At 53.8% G+C, this 23740-nt stretch overlaps 3 protein-coding genes across 6 annotated transcripts in view; 1 reads left to right on the top strand and 2 right to left on the bottom strand.

Annotated features, from left to right (window-relative positions):
* TGFB1I1 (transforming growth factor beta 1 induced transcript 1) overlaps positions 1-2687 on the bottom strand; it is an 8768-nt gene extending 6081 nt beyond the window's left edge. The window contains exon 1 of one of the 3 annotated variants that reach the window (XM_027126288.1): positions 2247-2687. Coding sequence is in view for 1 of the 3 variants with exons in the window: in XM_027126287.1 (XP_026982088.1) it covers positions 667-679 (13 nt within the window). In the remaining 2 variants the exon portion in view is untranslated. Of the gene's footprint in view, positions 1-97; positions 431-666; positions 730-2246 lie in introns of those variants that run through there. The other 2 variants (XM_027126287.1, XM_027126290.1) reach the window with 2 other exon arrangements.
* Positions 2688-2965: 278 nt separating this feature from the next.
* ARMC5 (armadillo repeat containing 5) lies at positions 2966-10246 on the bottom strand. Of its 2 annotated transcripts, XM_027126297.1 has the most exons (6): positions 9243-10246; positions 7551-7658; positions 6666-7452; positions 5115-5623; positions 4307-4439; positions 3124-4203 (listed from the first exon to the last, which is right to left on the bottom strand). In XM_027126297.1, exons 1-6 carry the CDS (start codon positions 9715-9717, stop codon positions 3384-3386), a joined length of 2832 nt encoding a protein of 943 aa, XP_026982098.1. In that variant the 5' UTR covers positions 9718-10246; the 3' UTR covers positions 3124-3383. The 2 variants fall into 2 exon arrangements, with proteins under 2 accessions (XP_026982099.1, XP_026982098.1); XM_027126298.1 differs by lacking the exon at positions 7551-7658 and having other exon boundaries at positions 2966-4203.
* Positions 10215-13887, top strand: LOC113630640 (zinc finger protein 501-like). Its single transcript, XM_027126299.1, is given in 2 exon segments — positions 10215-10519; positions 10521-13887. Coding segments are annotated over 2 exon segments (1320 nt in total). The 5' UTR covers positions 10215-10462; the 3' UTR covers positions 11784-13887.
* The last annotated feature ends 9853 nt before the right edge of the window (positions 13888-23740 follow it).

Below are 23740 nucleotides of genomic sequence, written 5' to 3' on the forward strand. Positions count from 1 at the left end.
CACACACACACACACACACACACACACACACACACACACACACACACGCTGCCCCCCAGGCCTGCATCCCCAGATCCGAATCCTTTGAACTCATTACCTTCCAGAATCTAGAAGTCCCTGACCTTTTACTCCGCATCTCTGAGCGCCTTGGTAGAACACTTAACCTCTCCCTGGCATCTTGGCACTCATCTATTATACTTTCTGCCCCAAGGACCTGACCCCTACCATACTTAAGGGCCCTTAACTCTTTCATTCCCAAAACCCTAGGGCAAGCCCATTTTCTTCTCCAGAACTTGATGTCATATTCTCCCTTCCCGTCTACTTTCCCAGTCCCTGGACCCAAGGTGCCTTTAACTCCTCCCTTCCCAAAGCTCCTGAGCCCAGACGCCGACAGGCGCTGCGCCTCCCTGCCCATCCGTCCGCAGCCAGTGATGGAGGAGTGGAGCGAGGGAAGAAGGGAGGGAGCAGCCAGTCTGGCAAAGGCAGGAAGGGAGAGGCAGGAAGGGGGACGTGGAGTCGGAAAGGAGGCGCCGGCAGAGACCAGAAGCGAGAAGACAGGAGGCAGAGATGGAGAGATGCCGGGAGTGCGAAGGGGGCGCCAGGATGGGGAAGCGGGTCCAGGCGGTGGGGAGGGACTGGGGACAAGGGGACCCGGGCCCCACTCACCCAGGTCCTCCATGACGGGGCGCGGGCAGACCGCGCGGGGCGAGCAGGGCGGGGGCCGTGTCCGGTGGGGGCGGGGGGCGGGGGGACGTCCGGGAGCTGGAGGCCCAGCCGTGACCATGTAAGGAAGCCGGGACCCGCTGGGATAGGGCTGGGGGGGGGGGCAATGAACGGGAGAACCCGGGGTGGGGGCCTGAAAGGGAGGGAGGGCCCCGGGCCCCGGCCCACTCAGGCCCAGCCTGCTTGCTTGCTGCGGAGACGGCCACACCCCAGCCTTGGCCTCAGCTGCCGGGAGCCCCCGGCGGCCAGAGCCAAAGTAAGAAAGTGGCTCTTGCAGACTAAGCTGGGGATCCTCTGCCCGGGAGACCCTTAGACACACACTGAGGTCCCCAAGCCCACCGCCACCCCAAAACTAGCACCCTGAGTCCTAGACAGAGCTCCTCTCCCACCCAGGCTGTTCCTGGGAGCCTGCTCCAGACAGAGTCTTGGGGTTGGAGGTGGGAGTGATGTTCTAAGGATCAGTCAGATCCCAGGTTCAGAGACCTTCCCTTAGAGACCGTGACAATGACATAAACAGAGATCCCAAAGGGCATGCAAACTAGATACAAAGAAATCTTTCAGAGACAGAGACACACAATGAACCCACCCACAGACTCTAAGTCATAGTGTTGGAAACGGATATACAGACACAGGTAAACAGAAACCAAGGCCCCAGCCCCACACAGACTCAGGGGAAACACTCCCAGGCAGCCAGCCCCAGCCAGCCGTCCCCAGCACTGAGATGAGCCAGACCTGTCCCAAAAGAGCCCTTTCCCAAGATACTGCTGAACATAGCGAAGAAAGCAAGACACAGACTCCAGCCACAAAGGAACAAGAGGCCTTCCCTGGACTGAGACCCTGAGAAATCAAGTCAGAAACGAGAAACTCTAGAGATAGGTGTGGACAGACACAACAGGTGTGGCTGCAGCCACTGGACTGTGGGTCTCAACCCAGACCTGAGTCCAGATGTGAGCACTGGAATGGGGGCAGGGGCTTCCTCAACCCAGCAGTAAATCAGAACCTGGGAGCTTTTTTCAAAATACTGATGCCCAAGTCACCCTCCCCTCAGTCCAATTCAGTCAGAAAGGGCCCAAGCATCAGTATTTATAAAAGGCTCTCTGTGGACTTCCCTGGCAGTCCAGTGGTTAGGACTCCATGCTTCCACTGCAGAGGGCATGGGTTGGATCCCTGGTCAGGGAACTAAGATACTGCATGCAGATCCCATATGCCGCGTGTCACAAAAGAAAAAAAAAAAGCCAGAGAGAGAAATGAATAGATCCTTATATAAATATTTATATAATACATTAGTGGGGAAAAAAAAGCTCTCTGGGTGGTTTTAAGGCACAGCCTGAGAACAGAGACCTGGACACTCCCTGAGGCACAGAGGCAGCACGGGGCAACCTTAGCTCCCCAGAAGCTAGCAGACAGGCCCAGTCCAGACACTGTCTTCAAAGTCAGGCTGCCACCTAAGTGGCCAGTGATCTGGGAGCCAGATTATGGAGACCCTGCCTGGACGACCAAAGCAACGCAAGCGCTTTCCTCACCTGAATGCCAGCCTAGGGCTCCAGCTCCCTCTGGGCACGACTAAGGGCCTCAGGGGCTTGAAGAACACGGTAGGTCTTCCCTCAGAAAAATGGCAGGACAGTTGGCCCAAGATATGAAAATGGATCCAGAGACCAAAGACCCACGATGGGTGAAGGGAACTGAGGAAACCATAGTGCCAAGGTCTTGGATGTATATCCCCACTCTCACATCCCCTCAGCACAACCCTCTTAGTCCTGATCAAGGTCTGTGTCCAGCTGGGTGGCTATCTGAGCAATGAAGTAGCCTCAGCAGGAAGCAGGCTTCCCCTGGGGCCTAAAACCACATCCTCAGAAGCAGCCTGGGAACTCAACCATATCCCAGGGCTCCAGGAACCAGCGCATAATTACTTATTAAACTCCTGGGCTTCCCTGGTGGCGCAGTGGTTAAGAATCTGCCTGCCAATGCAGGGGACACGGGTTTGAGCCCTGGTCCGGGAAGATGCCACATGCCACAGAGCAACTAGACCCGTGCACCACAACTACCGAGCCTGTACTCTAGATCCCACGAGCCACAAATACTGAGCCCACGTGCCACAACTACTGAAGCCTGCGCGCCTAGAGCCCGCACTCTGCAACAAGAGAAGCCACCGCAGTGAGAGGCCCGCGCACCACAACGAAGAGGAGCCCCCGCTCGCCGCAACTAGAGAAAGCCCGCGCGCAGCAACGAAGACCCAATGCAGCCAAAAATAAGTAAATAAAAAATTTAGAAAACAACTCCTATACGCCAAGGGTGGCCTGTATTGAGACACAGAAACCGGGACAGGACCCTACTTGATGGGTGAAGGGGTTGGGGTACCACCACAGGAAGGTAAGCAGAGACACCACACGACAGGGGTAGCCAGCTCCAAAGTGTTTAATTCCAACTCCAGAAAGCTGAGCCAGGCCAAGTGCCTGGGGCCGTGGGCGGTCCTCCATCTTGTGGGCCCCATGCCTCGCCTTGGCTTCTCACTCTTGAGCCTTCAGATCATCAGCCCGGGGTCTCGGTCCACCCTGTCATCGGTCCTTGACGCGGACCCCTTCTGCTCGGCCTCCTCCTGTGCCGCTCTGAGGGAGAACTCCTCACAGACAACTCATCCTCGGGTCTCCTCCCAGGGGACATCAACCGTCGAGGCTGGGACCCTCGCCCCCCAATTCTACCCCCATCATCACAGCCAGGAAGGCCTCAGTTAGGGGCCCCGCCTCGTCGCCTGCTGCCTCCACAAGCCCCACCAGGGCCAGGGCCCGCTTCCGTGGGCACTGCCCCGGCCCCAGGATCCAGCGAGCGCAGTGGGCAGCCAGCCGGGGCCGGCCCAGGCGGAAGACCTCACCCACTGACTCTGGGCCGCCCTGGGGTCCCAGGTGGATGCGGCCCACGGCTTCTTCCAGCTCCTCCTCCAGCCCGGGCAGCAGGAAACGGCCAGCAGCTTCCAGGGCTTCCTCAGCCTCTGAGCCCAGCAGGCGCTGGCCCGGTGGAGGGACGGGCCCCAGGGCAGCTCTGCAGCCCCGGCAGCCGTGCAAGTAATGCAGGACAGGCCAGGCTGCGCTGGGTGACAGGCCCCGCAGTGGCACTAGGTCCATGTGGGCTTCGGCAAAGCTGCCAGCTAGCAGGGCCCGAAAAAAGGGGGAGGCGGTTGCTGAGGCCGCTCGCTGGGCAGGGAGCTGGAGGCCTGAGTCCAGCAGGAAGTGGAGGTCAGGGGCCGCCGTGGGGGCGGGGCCCAGCAGAGGCTCATAGAGGCAAGGGGAGGGCGGGTCCAGGTCCAAGGGGATTGCAGGTAGGAGGGCCGGGCTCACAGTGGGAGACACCAGGCCTTGGAGGCAGGAAAGGGAGTCCGCAGCAAAGAAGAGGAAGAGCGGGTGTGGAGCTGGCCGAGTGAGCGCTGAGAGGAGGAGACGGAGGCCGCCCTGGTCCAGAAGCAGCCGGCGCCACAGAGAGGGCTTCCTTCGGGGACAAAAGAGAACCCTTCAGAAGGTGGGAAAGGGTGGGGCTGGGGAACAGCAACCTTGCTCCCCCCACCCCTGCGAGGCACCCATGCCTCCCTCACCGACAGATGAAGGGCAGGGTGAGTGCGCAGGCCACGCGGTCCTCAGGGCTCCCAGAGAGCAGCAGGTGAGTGAGGGCACCCACTCCAAAGGGCGATTCGGCCTGCACGGTCAGGTTCTGCAGCAGCATCTCACCTGCCGGTGTGGGCAGAGCAGGTCAGGTTGGGAGCTGGTATCCAAGATGGCGGTGGGATGGGCAAGACAGGCCTCTGGGTCCCCGAAAGGAACGGGGGCGAACAACCCCGGGGCAAGGAAGAGGGGGATGACTGATGGCCCTGGGGGGATGGGGTCTGGACACTAGGAACTGGAGGTCAAGGGCAAGAACGGGGAGTGAGATGGTCAGGGAGTGAGTCTGGGCCCTCAAGGACTGAAACAGGGCACAGAAGCCCCGGCAGTCCCTGGCAGGGCTGGAAGGGGTGGTGGGGCCTGGGAGGACATGGTGCCCGAGCCTGGGTTCACCATCAGTGGGCCCAGTGGTAGTCAAGGACAGTGCAGGAGTCAGGACAATGCGGAACCAAGAAGACACTGGGTAAGGAGACGAAGACAGGCACAATTCTAAGCTGTTCGGGCCAAGCCCAGTGCTGGGGTCTCTGGGCCCCAAGGCTCGGGCAGAGGCTGAAGAACTCTGCGTGTGGGGACAGTGGAGCAGAAGGGAGTCCCTCCCCGCCACCACCTAGTGGCTGAGGTTGTCCAAACGGTGGGCGGTGGGCGGAGGAGGGCAGTGAGACAGCGGGTGAGCTGCAGGGCGCACGGAAGGCATGCAGGGGCGCGTGGCCTCACACGTGGGCAGGGAGGCGCGCGGGTACCCACCCAGCTCCCGGTGCTGGTGCTGGCTGCGACGAGCGGGCCGGGCGCGCAGCGCGGGCCAGTCGTCGGGGGCGACGCCGAGCACGAGCCAGGAGCGCAGCAGCGCCGCCCCATAGCTGCGCACGAAGGCCTCGAGGCAGGCGGGGTTGCAGGTGAGCCGCGCCAAGATGCGCAGCGCGCGGGGGCTCGGCGAGCCCGGCGCGCCCGTCACGTAGGCCAGCAGGCCGCACAGGGCCTGGCCGGTCACCAGCGCCCCGCTGGGGTCGGGAGCCTGGGAGAAGCGCGACAGCAGCAGCAGCGCTGGCCCCTCGCGGCCCCAGGGCTCCTCGGGGGCAGTGGCGGCGGGGCTGCGGCCGGGCGGGCGCAGGGCGCGGGGCGTCCGCAGCGAGGTCGGGCCCAGGGAGGGGCTGGCCCGACTGGCCGGCTCTGGCGGCGGCGGACAGCGCTCCGGGGACCAGTCGGGAGAGATGTCGCCCGGGCCCGCAGCATAGCCCTCGGAGATCAGCCAGGACCTGCCGAGGGAGAAAGAGGGAATGGAACCCAGAGCCGAGGGGAGGGGGCAGGGCCAAAAGATCGGTTGTGCAAAAAGAGGTGACAGAGGCCAGGAGAGAGGGTGGGCCCGAGCGGGGAACAGGGAAAAAGGGAGGTAGGGGCAAACCCCAGCTCATTCAGCGATTACTGATGCCTGTTGTGTGCTAAGCCCCGTTTCAGGTGCTGGGGAGAAGCAGTGAGCAAAAGGTCCTGCCTCCTAGACTCTATATTCCAGTGAGGAAAAACAGGTAACAAAATAAGAAACCACAAGGTATGTTAGTGTGCAGTTAGTGTGGTGTGAAGTGATGCATACGGAGCAAAGTAAAAGGGAACAGAAAAGAGCCCAGGGAGGGGAGAGCTGACATTTTAAAATTGGGTGCTGATGAGGGTGAGATCTAATCAAGGCATCTTGGAGGAAGAGTGCCCTAGGCACAGGGAACAATAACCAAAGAGGCCCTGATATGGTACTTATCTGCCAGGTCCAAAAACTAGCTAGAAGGCCAGTGTGTAAGAGTATCGTGGGCACCAGGAAAGCAGTGGGAAATGAGGTCAGGAGTTCACAGAGGCTGACGTTTACTGAGCGCTGCTTAGTGCCAGGTACGGTGCAAAGTGCCCTCATTTGATCTTTACAACTCTATGGGGTAGGTATGCATTAGCCTTCGTTCTACTAACAAGGAATCCGATGCTCAGAGAAGTTAATTAACTTTCCTGAGATGACTCAGCTTGTAGGTGGTGGTACCAGAATAAGAACTTAGATGCCAGAACGTATCATCAGAACCAGTGCACATACTACCTTCCAGGGAACCTGTCTGGGCCCCAAAGTTCAGAGGTGCTGGGGTGGAGCCAAGGTCAAAGGTGGCCCCAAGGGAAAAGAGGTGTATTTAATGCGGACTGGAAAGTGGTCGTGTTCAGTGAGAACAAGGAATTAGGAATCAGAGTCAATAAAAGTCTTACCAAGACAGAACGGGCGGAGAGTGAGGGTAGTGAAGAGACTCTACCCCACAGCATCAGGTGGGAACTCACCTGAGGCTTTGGAAGCTTCCGGCCTCTGCCCGCTCAGGAGTCCTCTCCTCAGGGAAGTCCCAGGAAGCAGCTTCTCTTCCCTCTTCTTCCTCATCACCAGCCTCACCACACAGTTGCCCAGCCAGGAGAGGTACAAGTCCCAGAGCCTGCAGCCGGCCCAGGGCCCCAGTATCATAGAGGAAGCCCACGAGGGCTGCCACAACACGAGGGTGCCAGGCGCTGGCGCGAGGATCCCGCAGCAGGCCCATCAGCAGCTCCAAACCACCAGCATCCCGCAGTCGGGCCCGGTTGATAGCCTCCCGGCACAGCAGACACACGGCCCGCACCAGGGGCTGCTGGGAGGCTGGGCTAGCCCCGCTGGGGTCCCGGCGCCGCCGGAGTTCACCTAGTAGCACCTCCACTGCACCAGCGTTGCCCAGCGCAGGCCTTACCAGGCCCTGGGCGCACAGATTGGCAAGGATCAGGATGGCTGCCTCACGCACTGCTCTTTTGGGGTGGGAGGCCAGGCTGACCAGTGGGCCTAGTCCTCCACCCAGACTTAGCTGCTCAGCACAGGCCCGGGAGCAGCCTCGACTCAGCTCCAGGAGGGCACGGACTAAGGCCAAGGTCAGCGCAGGGTCTGGGGCAGCGGCCAGAAGCTCGGCCAGCGGGCGCACCACTCCCTGCTTTGCCAGGGCCAGGCGGTGCTGGGGTGAGTCCGCCAGGTTGCGGAGGGCACGAACCACACTCTGGCGGCACTGTGAGTCCTGGCAGGCCGTCAGGCCCTCAACAAGCAGGGGAACAGCACCTGCAGAGGGAAGAAGACAGAAGGTGAGTGAGCACAGACACCCAAGCCCTTCTCCCACCCCCAAGCCCTGGGTGGCTCCACCCTCAGAGCCTGCTCACCAGCAGAGTGGATGTCCCCACAGCTCTCAGGTTCCATGGCTAAGTTCCCCAGAGCACGGGCCGTTCGGTTCTGGATGCTGTCTGTCTTCACACACTGAAGAATAGTCACTGCAAGAGGGTTTGGCCTCTTGAGGTTTCTACCCCTTCTTGTCTCTCTCATTAATCACCTCAAGAACGTCGCCTGAGAGAGTCAGGGAAGGCCTCCAGAAAAGGCCTAACACTTGTGGGGTCTGGAAGGTTAGATAGGTAGGTATTTGCTAGAAGGATGGTGGATGGGAGTGTTACAGGGCATTTCAGGTTTCGAAGTAACCTTTGCAAAGGCCCAGAGGTGAGATCTAGTGTTTATGCTATGACTTCATGAAGGGCCTTGATCAGGCCAAGGGCTCAGGTCTTGAATGTGAGGGCACTGGGAGCCACACAGCGTTTTAAGAATGGAAGTGACATGATAAAATCTGGCAGCCATGGGGAGAATGGATTACAGGGGGAAAGAATAAGGCAGGGGGAGCAACATGGAGGCTGTTGCAATAGTGAGAAGACGGCTTGACCCAAGTCAGCTACCAGCACAGCCCAGCACAGTCTCTGGGCACGTGATGGAAGAAGGCAAAGAAGTGGATGGATTCAGGAGATATTTAAAATACAAAACAGTGAATGAGGACTTATTAATGTGCCAGGCCTCTTGTCAATGAAAATTTAAATATATTAATGTTTTATTTTATCAAAAAAATTAAGATTTCATCAAAATAGGCATAATTTCATAGCTGGCAATGAAGTGTAAACTGTGTTCACAACATTGCCACTAGGAGGCGCCAATTTAGCTGGTAAACAGAAAAGCTTGCTATCTTTTGTTAGGATTTGTTCTTTTTTAAAAAAATTGAAGTGTAGTTAATGTACAGTGTTAAATAAGTTTCAGGTGTACAATACAGTGATTCGCAAATTTTAAAGGTTACACTCCATTTATAGTTATTATAAAATATTGGCTTAGAATTTGTTCTTTTTTTTTCTGGCTGTGCCACAAGGCTTGCGGAATCTTAGTTCCCCGACCAGGGATCAGAACCCAGGCCCCAGGAGTGAAAGTGCCGAGTCCTAACCACTGGACGCCAGGGAATTCCCAGGATTTGTTCTCACTGTGCTAGTTTTTAATAACTAGAAGTACCCAGTCCAGACTCAGATATCTGTGTTCTATCTTTGTATTTCATTTTCTCCCTATTCCAGTGTTTTGAGGTAGCTATTACTCCATTTTACAATCCTAGCCTCGGATGGGTCTAGGTGACTGCAGAGCCCACATTTTCAACCACTACACTTTCTGACCCCCAGCTCATCAAATGGGATTTCAGAGCCCTGCACAAGGCTGGACACAGTAGGCACTGAGTGCCTGCTATGAACATAAATGGAGAGTAAGAATCATTTGAAAGAGTCATCAAATAACCCTTTGGCCTCCACCAGCCCAGATGCGAGAGAGGTGCTCTACAACCAATACCCAGGTAATTGGCATCTGATCTAAGAGGGCTAGGGTATAATTTATAGAGAGCAGTGACGTCACGGGTCATGACATCATGAGAGCTGCGGGCGCTGCGCCGTCAGAAAGCACCATCTTCCAGCCTACAACACAAAGAACTCAAGACTCCGCCCTGGCCCAGACACAGACAGAGGTGTGGGTAGAATCCTTCTAGGAAATGGGGGCGGAGCACTTACCCAAAGGGATAATGCCTCCGAGTCTGCGCACTTCAGCCCGGCACTCCCCTTCCGTACAGCAGTTGGCTAGGATGCTGAGCGCCAAGTCCAGCGTCTTGCGCAGGCGCGCTGGTGGCGAGGGCGTCGATGACGACACAGCAGAGGGGGCGGGGCCCGGAGAAGGGGCGGGGCCAGAAGCCGCTGACTCGACAGACGAGGGGGCGGAGCCTGGGCCAGCCTGGGAAGGGGCGGGACCCGCTGCAGCCGCTCGCCGTAGCACCGCGAGAAGGGGGCGGAGCCCGCCGCGTGCCCGGAAGCGTTCGATTCCCCCAGCTGCCTTGACGTGGCGCGTACGGAGGGCTAAGAGCGCACGGCCCAAGGGTGCCTCGTTGGTAGCTGTGTCCTTTCTCCCACCTAGACCCTCCCCGGCCGCCGCCGTGAGCTGCGCGAGGCAGAATGAGAGCGAGTCCGCGGGGCTTAGCTTCGCAGCCGCCATCTTAGCTCAGGCCTAAGGCTCCGCCCTTCTCCTCGCCGCTCATCCTAGGGAGCGGAACTGGAAGAGAAGGACGTGGCCATGCACCTCCTCTCTGACGCTTTTTAAATAGCGCCGCCGCAGTTGTCATGCGAGTCGGAAGTTGTAGTTCTCGATCCCGGTGCTCTGGCTTGCACAGTTGCAGAAGGCATGTTGAGAGTAGTGGTTATCTAATCGTAGTGCGAGCCCCAGAGGCGCGTGCGGCGCATGCTGGGTTATGTAGTCCGCGCCAAGCTTAAGACGCCTAGTTTAGGATGGATGGGAAACTCTCTCAAGGGACTCGGGTGGGCCGGTGCCTCTGGAGAACCCAGACATCCGATCATGGAGTTTCAGTACAGTGCTGCTCCAGGTGACTTGTCTACTCTGCCCCCAGCGTGTCCTTGGCAGCAACAGCCTTTTCCTTCAGGCTCGCTTCGCCGCCCCTCATTGGTGGCCGGGGCACTGAAGTCCGCGCGGACGGACTGAGAACCCCGAGCCAAGCGGAAAGTATCAAGTTCCTGACAGCGGCTGCAGATGGGAGCACTTGCTCCGCCAGGTGGATGAGAGGGTTAAACCTACGGAGACCGTTCGCTGCCACTTCCTAGAACTGCACGGGCTTGTGGACATTTCCGTTTCCGGTGCTGAATCACTGGGTCCAGAGTGTCTCCAGCTGTGGTTGTGCTTGTGAGCCCAGTGGTTGGTATCTAGGAAACGGTACGTTCTTACCGCTATGGAGTCGGTGGCTCCAGAAACGGCAAGGGAGGACTCCGACGGGGCCGAGTAGCGGGGGAACCAACCGGTCGTCAGGATCCCAGGGAGTCCCGAGGTCCGCCTTCGATTGCGGAGTTGTTCCACCCAAGCGGCCCTTCCTGGTGTGGCCGGGGCAGCCGGCCGCCCGGGAAATGATGATGGGCCTGCAGTACCTACGTAGGTCAGTCTCTGGCCCTGGGGAGGAAGAAGCCCCTGCCAAGACCAACTATCCTGCAGTCCCCAGAGCCTTCGAGCGCCAGGAGTGTGGACTGTCCGCAGCCTACCTCCCTAACCTCATTCACCACCAAAGCAGCCATGGGGGCGACAAGCCCTACTGCTGCCCGGAGTGTAGCAAAAGCTTCCGACGTGGCTCAGATCTGGTTAAGCACCACCGGGTACACACTGGAGAGAAACCGTACCCCTGTCCTGAGTGTGGCCGTTGCTTCAGCCTGAGCTCCAACCTCATCCAACACCGTCGCTCCCACTCAGGCTTCCGGACCCACAAATGTCTGGAGTGCGGGGAGGCTTTTGGCCGCAGCTCGGACCTGGTTAAACACCAGCGGGTGCACACGGGTGAGAAGCCTTACACCTGCGCTGAGTGTGGTAAGACTTTCAGCCTGAGCTCCAACCTGGCGCAGCATCAGCGCTCACACACGGGCCAGAAGCCCTACCGCTGTGCCTGGTGTGGTGACAGCTTTGGGCGCAGCTCTTCTCTGCTCAAGCACCAGCGATCACACACTGGGGAGAAGCCCTACAGTTGCTGTGAGCGTGGCGAGAACTTCACCAACATCTCAGACTGCATACGGCACCAGCGCACCCATAGTGGAGAGCGGCCCTTCAAGTGTCCTAAGTGTGGTCGTGGTTTCAGTGAGCGCACCCAGTTCACCAATCACCAGCGCGTTCACATGGGTGAACGACCCAATGCCTGCCCAGAATGTGGCAAATCCTTCTCCCACAGCGCCAAGCTCCTTAAACACCAACGCTCGCACACAGGCGAGAAGCCCTATAAGTGCCCCAGCTGCAGCAAGAGTTTTGGAGACAGTTCACATCTGCTGCGGCACCAACACCCTCACACGGGCCAGAAGCCTTATGCTTGCGGCGAGTGTGGCAAGAGCTTCCGCCGGAGCGCCCACCTGCTCATCCACCAGGTGGCGCACAGCGGTGAGAAGCCCTACGTCTGCCTGCAGCGTGGCAAGGCCTTCGCCCGCAGCTCCAACCTGGGCCAGCACCAGCGGACGCTCCAGGGGCACAGCCCCTGCCAGTATCCCTGGCTTAAGTTGCAGCCCAGACTTCAGCTCTGACTTTGGTCCAGGCTCAAGGAGCCTGAGGGGCCCAGCATTTCTCAGTAAACCTCACTCTGCTCCTCTAGGGCTGCTGATTAGTGGGCTGAATCAGGGAACCCCAGGCTGGAGGAATCGGAACAGAAAAGTGGGCTTAGGCCTGTTCTCTGAGGCCCTGGAGATGGGATTCCAGCTGGAGGGAGAGTTTGGGGATGGCAAGAGCTGGCCCAGCTGCTTTAAGATGCAGAACACCTTTGGCGGCCTAGGTGTGTCCCTTCACAGGCCTAGGGAGTGATGGGGCTAATCACACCAAGAGCAACAGTTACCTCAGCCCAGAGGAATGGGGCTCAACGCCAGGCAAGCCCCCGTGAGGAATGCAGTAGGGGAAGAGGGGGTCGGGGAGGTCCTCACCTCCAGAGGGGACCATAAGGCCGGCTGTTTTCTAGCACAAGGATCAGAGTTTGAATTTGGGACCATTAGGTGAGCTCTGGGGTGTGTGACCCCTTTGAAAGAGAGCTGTCTTTACAGGGGGAAGCTGGTGGGGCCCAGGGCCAAAGCAAAGGACCGGGAGGCCTGTCTGTTGAGTTCGGGGGGTGCCCGGTGACATTTCTAGGCAAGGGCAGAAGGCCCGAGGTTGGTTGTCTGCCCCTACCTCTTCTTTAGCCTTTTCCCTTGCAGGTTTCCCAGGCTTTTTCTCTGATCCCTCAACAGAGGAGAAAATGTGAAGATTCACTTGTGCCCGGACACCGGGGACTAGACATGGTCGTTTTGCCAGGGCGCTGGGGCGGGCTGCCTCCGTAAACGAATGTATTTCTATTGGTAAAACTTAGAGTATATGGGAGCCAGAGGGAGGCTTCCCGAAGCACTGCACAATGTGTGCCCAGAGCAGAGTCTAAGCTGTGAGGCCCTGCTCTCCCCCCCGTAGCTGGCTGTGTTCCTGGGAGAGGCACAGAATGTAGCCCTTATGAGGTTGGGGGGGGCCTAATGCCCACCCCATGGGACCATGAGCCTCATGCATCTGGTGCCCTGTCCCCAGATCTTGTCTCTCACCAGGTTTGGTGCATCTAGAACCGTATCCACGGGGAAGAGGGGCCAAAGGGGAAGGATGTGAGGTAACTCCTCCCTCAGCTTCTAGCACAGAGTGTCCAGGCTTCTCTCTTTGTGACTGCGTGACCTTGGACAGGTCTGCCTCTTCTGAGCTTCAGTCTCTTCATCTGTAAAACAGGGATGATGAAAGGACTCGGCAAGGAAAGGACTCAGCAGTCCTCAGTTCCCTGCTCTTCCTCAAGTCTGTCACCCTGTCACCGGTGGTGTTGGCCTACAGACATCACGCCAGCGCGCTTCCTAGCTTCTCCCAAAGGTTACAGAAATGAGTGAGGCAGCCCCAGTCCTGGAGTAGTTTGGTGTCGTGAAGGAGATGGACTCAGGCTCGATGCTGGCACTGGAGAAAGGGCATCACCTGGAGTAAGTCTAAGAGGCTTCATGAAGGTGACATCTAATGGATGCCACTTGTCTCCTGAAGCTGGGTCTGTGATGAACAGATGGGTTCTGGCATATTCCCCATCAATGGCATCTCAAAATAGCACAAGCCAGTGGCTGAGTTGGAGGCCTGAGCCAGGTGCATCCGTAGTAGGCATTCAATAAATAGTTGTTATGATCAGGTCCTGTTTACTCTTACTAGTGACCTTGGGGCCTCAGCTTCCTCAAAGCTGGATTGCGTTCTCTGCAAAATTGTAACTGCAGGTGGACGTTAGGTACATGGCAGAGGAGGGCATGGGAGGAGGATTTGTTTGCAAAATCCCTTTCAGTCAACTGGAAGCTAATTTCTCACATTAAGGTAAATAGCCATGTGCCCCATCTCCTCTCAGTTGTAGAGACAGGTCCTGCCCAGAGCAGGGAGGCAGGCCAGTCCTTGGAAACAGGAAGGATGGGCTTAATCCAACAGGGGTTTATCCGGCATTCACTGTGCCCTGAGCTGGGAAAGAGGCACTCTCCAAGCATGTGGCCAGTACTTAGGCCAGAGGCAGCGGACATGTTTGCTTTGGCCTTCACTCTGTGTGTGTGTGTGTGTGTGTGTGCGCGTGTGTTTACACTATTGAGCCACCTTTTTTTTTTTTTTTTTGCCGGTGGCTTGTGGGATCTCAGTTCCCCAATCAGGGATCGAACCCATGCCCTCAGCGGTGAAAGTGCGGAGTCCTAACCACCGGACCGCCAGGGAAGTCCCATGAACCAACATTTAAATCAGGAGATTTCACATCACAATCTAGATTTCTAGTTTGCTTTTTTTGGGGAGGAGAGAGGGGAGAGGATCAGAAAATTCAGCAACACTGGAGCTTTCCAGCAACAACGTGTTGACAGGGCTGAGTAGTGGCTGCCCCGGACATGGACAGTCCCCACCGCTCCCTGGTGTGTCCCTGACTCAGCGAGTTTCATTTGAATTACTTGCCTAACAGCTACAGAAAGGCGTTTGGGGGTGACCATCCCCACCCTACACTCTCATGGGTGAGAAAGTCCCATGCAGTGGAGGCAGTTTCTCTTTTCCCTCACCCCTTCCTGCCCCCCACCAGCCATTTTCCTCCCCAGCCCCCAGCCCAGCTGACAGACCGGACCTGCTTTCCCGACCCCAGATATCACCCTCTAATATTGAAGCTCCTTTCCGTATGTGCCAGGGAGTAGGGGCAGAGCTTACGGGTTCAGCAAGGCCAGGCAAACCCCTGTGTACCTTGGTCAGAGGGCCGAGTATTGGGCCCTGTGAGCCTCAGGGAGACAGTCCTCGGCAGACACCCCTCGCAGGGCTTTTGGGAAGCAAGCAGCTGTGGAGGTGCTCTATAAACGCTAAGGCCCCGGTGGGCTCGGAGGGAGGGGGCGTCAGTAATACTGTCTCCCCTGGGCTGGCCCTGGCTTCTGGACATGTGCTTGGACTCCATCCAGTTCTGTCTGATCTCACCCAGTCCTGGGAGCCTGGTTCCTCCTTTGAGCCTGGTGGGCGGTACAGAGGCTGGTGCTGGGCAGTGGGTGTGGCCACTGGCTGGCAGCTGGAGTCCCACCCACCCAGAAACTCAACAGTGGCTGGCAGGTGCTTTTTTTTTTTTTTTTTTTTTTGCGGTACGCGGGCCTCTCACTGTTGTGGCCTCTCCCGTTGCGGAGCACAGGCTCCGGACGCGCAGGCTCAGCGGCCCTGGCTCACGGGCCTAGCCGCTCCGCGGCATGTGGGATCTTCCCAGACCGGGGCACAAGCCCGTGTCCCCCGCATCGGCAGGCGGACTCTCAACCACTGCACCACCAGGGAAGCCCCATGGCAGGTGCTTTGAGAGGTGCACTGGGGATGCCGGAACAGCATCCCCCCCTGTCCCAAGCCAAAGTCCCTCCCTCCCTCCCTTCCCTAGACATATTCCAGGAGGACAGGGACTCTGCATTGTCCCTGTTGAGTCCCCAGCATCCCACATGGGGCAGGTGCAGAACACCTTGAGGAAGGTCTGATCACACTGCCTGGGTGATTTGCAGCTTCTCTTCCCTGGGATTCAGGATCCCTTTCTGTTCTTCTTTCTTCTTCTGTTCTTATTTCCTGCCAGTTCAAAATGCTTCTCTCTCTCTCTCTCTCTCTCTCTCTCTCTCTCTTTATTCCTAAATAATGTGGATTTTCTAAAAACAAGGAAATTATCCATGATCCAGTACTGTCATCTAATGAACAGACTTTATTACAGTTTCACCAATTATTCCACTAATAGTCTTTATAGCATAAGAAAAAAAATTATGGTCCAGGATATAATCCTAACTAGATGCACATATTGCATTTAGTTTTCATGGTTCTTTAGTCTCTTTTAATCTAGAAGAATTCTTTAGTATTTTAGGACAATTTCTTTGTTTTTCATGACCTGGAAAAATGCTTACATCTCTTAATGGCCAGCGTCCTCCTGGATCTGAATTAGGCACAACACATTCAAACCTCAGTACAATCTTTGTAAATTTAGAAACTCTTTGGGCACCAACAAGTTTTCTGCAGGTTCTTCTTCCAGCTCACCCGTGCCAGCGTCTTCATACCACTCTTTGCCCACCCCCACTCCCCAATCACTTCCTTTCTCTGGGCCTCAGTTTCTTCAGCTGTAAAATAAGCAGATAGGATGAGATGGTTTTCAGAGCCCCTCGCAGAGCTTTCCCCCAAAGAGTTTATGATTCTGCTATGTGTAGGGTGCATGTTTGCCAGCATGGGTTTATACCTGCATTGAAACTTGGCTTTCCCATAGTTTGGGATGTCATTTGACACCCAGAATCTATTCTCACTTCCTTCTAAAGAGGCTCTCTGGACTGTAGTTGTTGGAAAACTAAACACTACATTTCTTAGATTCCCTTGCATATTAGGTTCTTCCAATATCCTTGCATGAGATTTAGAAGGTGTGAATGAAATGGGCCACTTTCTTGCTGCTATTTTCTGATGACCAGTAAGGTAGAGGAGGCATGGGGGTTTTCTGTTGCAGTGTTGCCGTGTCTAATCTTCAGCCTTGTGGGTGTCAAGAATCAGGTTAGAGGCAATGAAGCAGCTTCCTAATCCCCGGTTTGCAGCTGTGATCCAAGTCTTCTCTAGCTTATATGACACCACGTGAAGAAAAAGTTGCCCCTTCTGGGAAGACACAGCTCTGGGGGTCAACAGAGGGCAAGGTGGAGCCTGACTGGCCCAAGGTCACTCAGGCAGCTGGTGGCTGAACTTAGACCAAAATCAGGGTCCTTTCCAGATGTAGTCCACTTCTGGGTGCAGGGCAGATATGTGGCTCCCAAAGCTGAGGGGACTTGGCAGAGGGGCGCTAGGGTTAGATGAGCGAGGCACCAGCCTCTAGTGCAAAAGTTAAGGGGGCATGAAAATACTCGCAATCAAGATAAATGATACATCTATGCGTATATATATTTTTAAGGTTTATTTATTATTTACTTATTTAATTTGATTTATTTTTGGCTGTGTTGGGTCTTAGTTGTGGCACGTGGGATCTTTGTCGAGGCATGCGGGATCTTTCCTTACGGTGCGTGGGCTTCTCTCTAGTTGGAGTGCGCAGGTCTTCTCTAGTTGTGTCGCGCGGGTTCTAGAGCGCATGGGCTCTGTAGCTGCTGCACCAGGGCTCTAGTTGAGGCACGTGAGCTTAGTTGCCCCGCGGCATGCGGGATCTTAGTTCCCTGACCAGGGATCGAACCCTTGTCCCCTGCATTGCAAGGTGGATTCCTTACCACTGGACCACCAGGGAAGTCCCCCTATATATACTTTTAAATCAGAAAGCTACCACCTGTGCCAGCCACCTGCTTTTCTAAATAAAGTTTTATTGGAACCAGGGCCATGATTAGGGTGAGGTGAGTGAGGCAGGGTGGAGAAAATACAGGGTTGATGCCTGTCTTTATTTAAATCTTCGATATTTCGATATTTTGTTCACCATGAATTTTTTGCATTCATTTTGATTTTTTTGAAATATCGCGTTGCAATGTCTTCTCTTGATTACTGAGTTTGGGGGCGTTCCCTTAAATTCTCTGCCAGAGGCCAGCTCCTCACTCTCGGTCTTTCCTTAGCGAGAGGTTTTAGGTACCACCACACCACGTTAGGCCAGGTCACCTCCACCAGGGCTTGCTCGCCCGGGCGCCCCAGCCGGCTACTTCCTCTCACATTCTAGTTAGGGACTGGGATGTGGTTCCTCGGTGGCTCTTTATGGTGTGCTCACTGCTCTGACCGGTTCGGCCCATCTTGGGAAGGCCTGGGGACAGGCGGGGCGGGTTTTGGGGAGGAGAAGAAGCAAGCAGGGCGGCGGGGGATGGAGCGTCTCCTGCCGGACGTTGAGTAAGGATGCCCGGGACCCTCCGCATCCGGGTCTCGGCCCCTTGCGGGACTACATTTCCCAGAAGGCGCCGCGGGAGGCTGCCAGCCTTGGAGGTTTGGCTGCGTCCCTCGCAGCCGAGCCAGGCGCCGCCGCTGCCGCGTTTTCTCAGTCTTCCCTCGGGTGTCAGCCCTCTCGGGATTGGGCCCTCTGCGACGCCACGGATGGCTTTCCCGGAACTGGGGTCTGGCCCTCTCCGGAGAGTGGGGGCGACTGGCCCCGTCTCGGCTGCACCTCGGTTGTGTCATGCAGGAGACACGCAGGTGCGGGGTCTCAGTGGGTAAGAGCTGGCGATCGGCAGCAGCCCGGCCCGCCGCCTCCACCTAGAGCAGGGGGCGTTTCTGAACACACGCCTCCGCCGAGCCCCTTTGAGGCGGCGCCCAATGAGCCCCGAAAGCACACGGGTGTTATCCGGAGTAGAAAGGGCGGGACGAGCACCTCCACAGCCCTTTTAAGCTTTCCACCCTCCATTCTCTTCCTGGAGTCCAGTTATTCTATTAACTCCCTTAAAGAACCACAGCCCCTCCCGCCTTAAAATCCGGGCCTCTACTACTGTTCCCAAGGTGTCCGCTGCGTTCTGCCTTCACCACCCTACCCCACCCCGCGCACCCGCCTTCCGTCAGGTTCAGCTTTCTCAGCTCTCCACTAGGCCACTGTGTACCCCCAGCCCGGACACAATCATGTAGGCTTAGACGGTTTGGTTAAGTTAAATTTTATCATCATGTGACACTGAGTCCAGCTACTGAGAGCTGCACACACCCAAGTTCAGGACTCGATCTTAGTCTATTGATACCCTGGACCCATTGCTCAGAAGGGACACACTGCAGTGAAGGAAGGAGTAACCTGTGGAGGTTACTGAGGATAACCTGAGATATCCCTTTAGTTAAGAGGTTCTCAACCTTGGCTGTACGTTATTGTTATTACTCTGGGGTACAGCCTAGGCAAAAGAATTTTGTAAAACTTCTGGTTAATTCTAGTGTGCAGCCAGGGTTGAGACCACTGCTTTAACCCCTAGGACAGATGGGTGGGGCCTGGGATGGCCAGAAGCACTAGGCCAGGCCCCTTCAGCTGGGAGCAGCCTCAACCCTTTATCCCAGGGTGCTGCACAAATCATTGTTAACATTTTCTATGTGTCCCAGGCTGTGGAAAAAGGAAGCTCTGCCCTACAGTAAGAAACGTATCTGACAGCCTTATGTAAGGCAGTTGGAAGAAAGACACAATAATCTCAGGAAGAGGTAAGGAAAGCCCAGGCTAGACAGGGAATGTAGGAGGGGAGAGCAATGATAGTCACAGACAGAGTGGTGGATTATGGTGGCTAACAAGATCGAAGTTTTTGGCAACCTGTGGCACTTTCAGTTGTCACAAGGGCTGACTGCACTGACTGTGTCCCAGCTGGCTCAGAGAGCATTGCCAGAACTGCTGTGGTTTTCCTAGGGCCCCCAAGACCATGAATGGACCACGGTCATCAGGCTTGGCTCAGTCTCAGACACGAGCAAATTGAACTGTGGCCATTCAGATTTTCAGAAGAGCGTCTACTTTATGAAGGCCAAAGGCCCTTTCTTACATAGGGCATCAGCTGCACTCCTGAGGATGATTTCTACACAAGAGATTAAAAAAAAATAAGCTCTGTGCGTGGCCTGAACATGCTCATGACAGCATTTTCTGTAGTAATGACATTCCAATAATAAAAGAAATGAATAAAATGTGGGATTTTAAATAAAAATTGTATATAGCCATTAAAATATCCTTATGAAAGAATATGAATGAGCCAGAAAATGTTCACAAGTAAGAAAAGAATGCACAAATTCTTTTCGGAAAGCAAAATTAGATTCATCTTTTGCTTGGAGTAGTTTTCTCTTGTTCAGTAGCTAAACTATGACTACAGAGTAGTCAGAATATGTAGGCATGTTGGCAAAGCCTGAAGAAACATGCAAACATGATGATATTATTCTTAGAAGTGGTGGGATTATGGAGGAAAGGTAGTTTCTTTTTCAAAATTGTCCTAATGAGATAGGCGTTATAGCAGAGAAATTAGCAGGAAGCTCTCTTGAGCCAGACCGTCTGGGTCCTGGTTCTGCCACTTATTGTATGGATGAGCACTGGCAAGGTTAAAACCTTTCGGTGCCTCAGTTTATTCATCTGTAAAATGGGGTGATAGTCCCTCTCTTGGTTAGTTGTCGTGAGGTTTAATCAACGTGTGGAAATTCTTAGAACAGATAATCTCATTAGTACAGATGCATAGATGAAATGCACTGGACCCAAGTAAACAGCATTGTTTTTAGTTGCTTTTCTCTGTTATTGCTATAGAAATAACCATGATCTCATTGACTGGCAGGCAAAGTGACTGGGAAGACTTAGATTGGGTGTGGTCACTTTCATGGTCCCTTTGGTTAACTTTCCAAGTGTGTCCACATTGTAACTTGGGAGGACAACAAAGATAAAAGAATCTGAGTCTTCGCATAAGCAAACCTGAGCAGCCGGAAGTGGTTCCTTGATTCAGTTACCATTTATTGGGGGCCTACTGTGTCAGGCACTAGGCCAGAGCCTCTGCTCTCGCGGAGCTCAGTCTACTGGGGAGTCAGACATGTGACCAGACGTTCCTGATGGTTCTCAATGCCACTGCAACAGTCACCACACCAAGTGTGATAGGAGAGTTTGGGAAAGCTTTCAATGGAGCTGGGGCTCACGTGATAAGTAGGACACGTTTAGGCGACAGGAAAGGGGGAAGGGCATTCTGGGCAGTTGGAAGTAAAATAAGTACAAAAGAACAGAGGTGTGAAAGGTCATGGCGATTAAAGCTGCAGAGCTGGGGCAAAGCCAGGCTGAGCTCTGCTGTCCGTGCTGAAGCATTTGAACTCTTCTGTAGGCCGTGTTGTGGGTGGTGTTTAGGCACAGGTGCTTTGAAGCAGGGGAGTGACATCAGAGTTAATGCTGGAGTCTGGGGTTTAAGGGAGAACTATCACTGGTGGATTATATGGGTGATAAACCAGAATGCAGGGACTGGAAGCAGGGGAGGCTGAAGGAGTCTTTTGCAATAATCCAGGCAAACGATGACAAGGATTTGCACTTAAGGCAGTAGAACTGGCAACAGAGAGGAGAGGATGGAGTTGAGAAATCTTTCTGAAGTAGAACAAAAAGGATGTGGTGCCTGAAGAGACTTGAGTTGGAGGTGCAGAGCTAGGGGAAAAAGCGGAGTCAAGGACTTGGGTAGGGGAATTCCCTGGTGGTCCAGTGGTTAGGACTCCGTGCTCTCACTGCCAAGGTCCCCCGTTCAATCCCTGATTGGGGAATTAAGATCCCACAAGCCTCACAGCCAAAAATTTAAAAAATAAAAAATAAAAAGAGTACACATGAAAAGATAAGAATAATAAGTAAAAAGAAAAAAAGGACTTAGGTAGCAAAACTGGAAACGGGATGGGTGATGCTCTGAGGCACTTCTATGCTGTTGGAGTTCTCATCGAACTCCACATTTTTTTTTTATGCTAATAGCACATGGTTGGGAAGACCAACACAAATTTTTAAATAATTTTTATAAAATACAAGGGAAATAATTTATTAATCACTGATGTTGAGACATCACTTAATATTATGCTTGTCCATACCAAGGATATAAGGATTTCAGTAACATACCTTTGCCTACTACCTCCCTAAATCCTTCTGTAAATTGTGAGATTTGAGGGACAGGAGAGAGGAGAAGTTGTTCCTTTTGAATCTCAAAATGATGTTAGACAAGAGAAGCCAGACACGAAAGAATACATAATATGCAATTACATTTAGATGAAAATTTACAATAGGCAAAACTAATTTATAGGGGCAGAAAGCAGATATCAGTGATTATCTGGGGCTGGGTGGGAGAGGGAGTGGCTGACTGCACAGGGGCATGAAAGAACTTTGAGGGGTGATGGAAATGTTCTATACCTTGATTGTGTTGGTGATTATGCCAGTGTATACATTTATCAATATGGGCTCATCAGATTTTCAGCAGGAGGGGTACTTGGGCAGGTGCACCACAAGAGGGCAACAGCAGCAGAGGATGCTGGCAGCCCTCAGGCCATCGACCAAGTACCAGCTCTTAGTGGGAACTTCCAAGCTGAGGCTAAGGGATGGGAATCCCCAAGGAATTGTTTGGTGATGACCAGCAAAACTGAGTGGAGAGAGGGGCGCCTAGAACCTTTTCAGGTAAAAATACCCCCTTCATTTTTGTTTTCTCCAAGAGCCATAATCATTCAGTAGGGAGGGGGCTTGAGGGGACTGTGTGTGGACAAAGTAGCCAAGTAACTTTAACTGGAATAAGGTCCCATCTTCTCAGCAGCAATTCCAAAATACAACTGGGAAAAAGCAACTGTAGGAAGAATTCTGTTATAGCTCAGTGAGGGCGTGGGAATAAGTTAGCAACACTATATAAAATTTAACTGTTCAACAAGGTTACTAAAAACAAAACAAAACAAAAAGCTGAAAAAAGACGTGTAGAACCAGTTTAGCCCCATCAGGAGGAACAGGTGTGGAGAACCTTCTTGAAAATATACCTTCCTCATTTTTCTTTCATATATTTAGATTAGGTATCAATACATAAAACTTATTTTTCTTTTATATATTAAATTCATGTCAGGTACATCAGCTCTTGATCAAAGCTGGGGGCATCCTGTTGGACTGTAGCTCTGAAAAGGCGTTTCTATAGCGTTATCCAAAGTAACGGTCCAAACATTCATTAAATACACATTTTTAGAGCACCCACTTCATGCCAGGTTCTGTGCTGGTGCTGAGGACAGAACCACGGACAAGGCAGACGTCAGCCCTGCCCTGTCTTGCAGTTTTCTAGAGCCTCTAGGGTTCACACAGCCCTGCATATTCTTTCTTCTTTTTCCTCCAAGTAGCCTGATTTTTCAGACTGAAATAACATACTTAGCAGTAGGCACTTGTCAAGTTTGTGGCTGTCCAGCATCTTTGGAATACTTGTCCTACATTTTCTCCAAGATACAATTCCTAACCTCCTGAAGGCAGAAGCCAGAACTAGGTTTCCCAGCCTTTCCCGAAGCCATGGCACAGGCAATGACCTAGGTGTGGCCAGTTGGTGCCCACGTGATTCCTTGATCAAGAAGAGAGCAACTGAAGGATGCAAGTTTCATGAAGAATCCGTTTTCAAGAGGGGATGAGGGTGGAAGAATCCAGCTTTTGATGAAATAAAATTTTTAAGGTGGGACAAGGAAAGTTTTAAGCATAAAATTGTCTGCCCCTTTGAGCCACTACCCCCTCCCCTTTAGTGTGCATTGTGTATCTGCCTTATACATTAACTAGATACCCTTAGAAGACACAGGAATGCCTACTCACTCCCCTCCACCCTCCCAAAAAAGCAATTTCCTCCTGGTGCCAGCAGGGTAATTCCTTGGAGATAACATTCCTTTCTCAATCCTGTAAGGGGTCACAATAGCCCACTACATGCCTTGTTGGAGTATGTAAACTGTCAGTATGTTACATTGATGTATAACCCTTTGTCTCAAAAACTTACATAACTGTATCTCGACCTCTAACAGGTGGAACAATCCTCAGAGCTTTCTGAAAGACTGTCTCCCAGGTTATAACCCTCAGGTTGCCTCCAATAAAATTTTCCATTTCTTTTTTTTAATTAATTAATTAATCTATTTATTAATTTATTTATTTAGGCTGCTCCGGGTCTTAGTTGTGGTATGCGGGCTCTTAGTGGCAGCATGCATGCGGGATCTAGTTCCCCGACCAGCGGTCGAACCCGGGCCCTCTGCATTGGGAGCGGGGAGTTTTACCCACTGGACCACCAGGGAAGTCCCTATGTCTTTCTTAGATTGACTACTGATTAAATTTTGGTGACACTTTCCATGGCAGCATTGATGACATTTTTGGCACTCAGTGTCCAGCAGTGTGAACTGTCTCTGCACAGCTGGCCCACAGAATGGTTTGTTTCTGGCGGTACCAGAGATACCGCGAGCTACCTAAGATTCACAATTGCGTATCTTTTTAAAGCTAGTTAAAGGGAGTTCTGCTCTTTGCAAAGAACTGTGACTAATACATATACTGAGCTCTTGTTCCATGCCAGACTCTAGGCTGGCACAATCCTCTGTTGCTTTACCTAAACTTCATAAAGATCATTTAAGGTAC

Source organism: Aethalodelphis obliquidens, unplaced genomic scaffold, assembly GCF_003676395.1.
Source record: "Aethalodelphis obliquidens isolate GAN/ISIS:26980383/991018 unplaced genomic scaffold, ASM367639v1 scaffold30, whole genome shotgun sequence".
NCBI classification, from domain to species: domain Eukaryota; kingdom Metazoa; phylum Chordata; class Mammalia; order Artiodactyla; family Delphinidae; genus Aethalodelphis; species Aethalodelphis obliquidens.

Excerpts from the sequence above, each read along its gene's own strand:
- ARMC5 (XM_027126297.1), bottom strand. The coding sequence starts at position 9,717 with ATGGCGGCTGCGAAGCTAAGCCCCGCGGACTCGCTCTCATTCTGCCTC. Across the intron at positions 7,453-7,550 it reads TGGGGACATCCACTCTGCTG|GTGCTGTTCCCCTGCTTGTT; the intron begins GTGAGCAGGCTC and ends TTCCCTCTGCAG. Across the intron at positions 4,204-4,306 it reads ACCCTGCCCTTCATCTGTCG|GAAGCCCTCTCTGTGGCGCC; the intron begins GTGAGGGAGGCA and ends TTGTCCCCGAAG.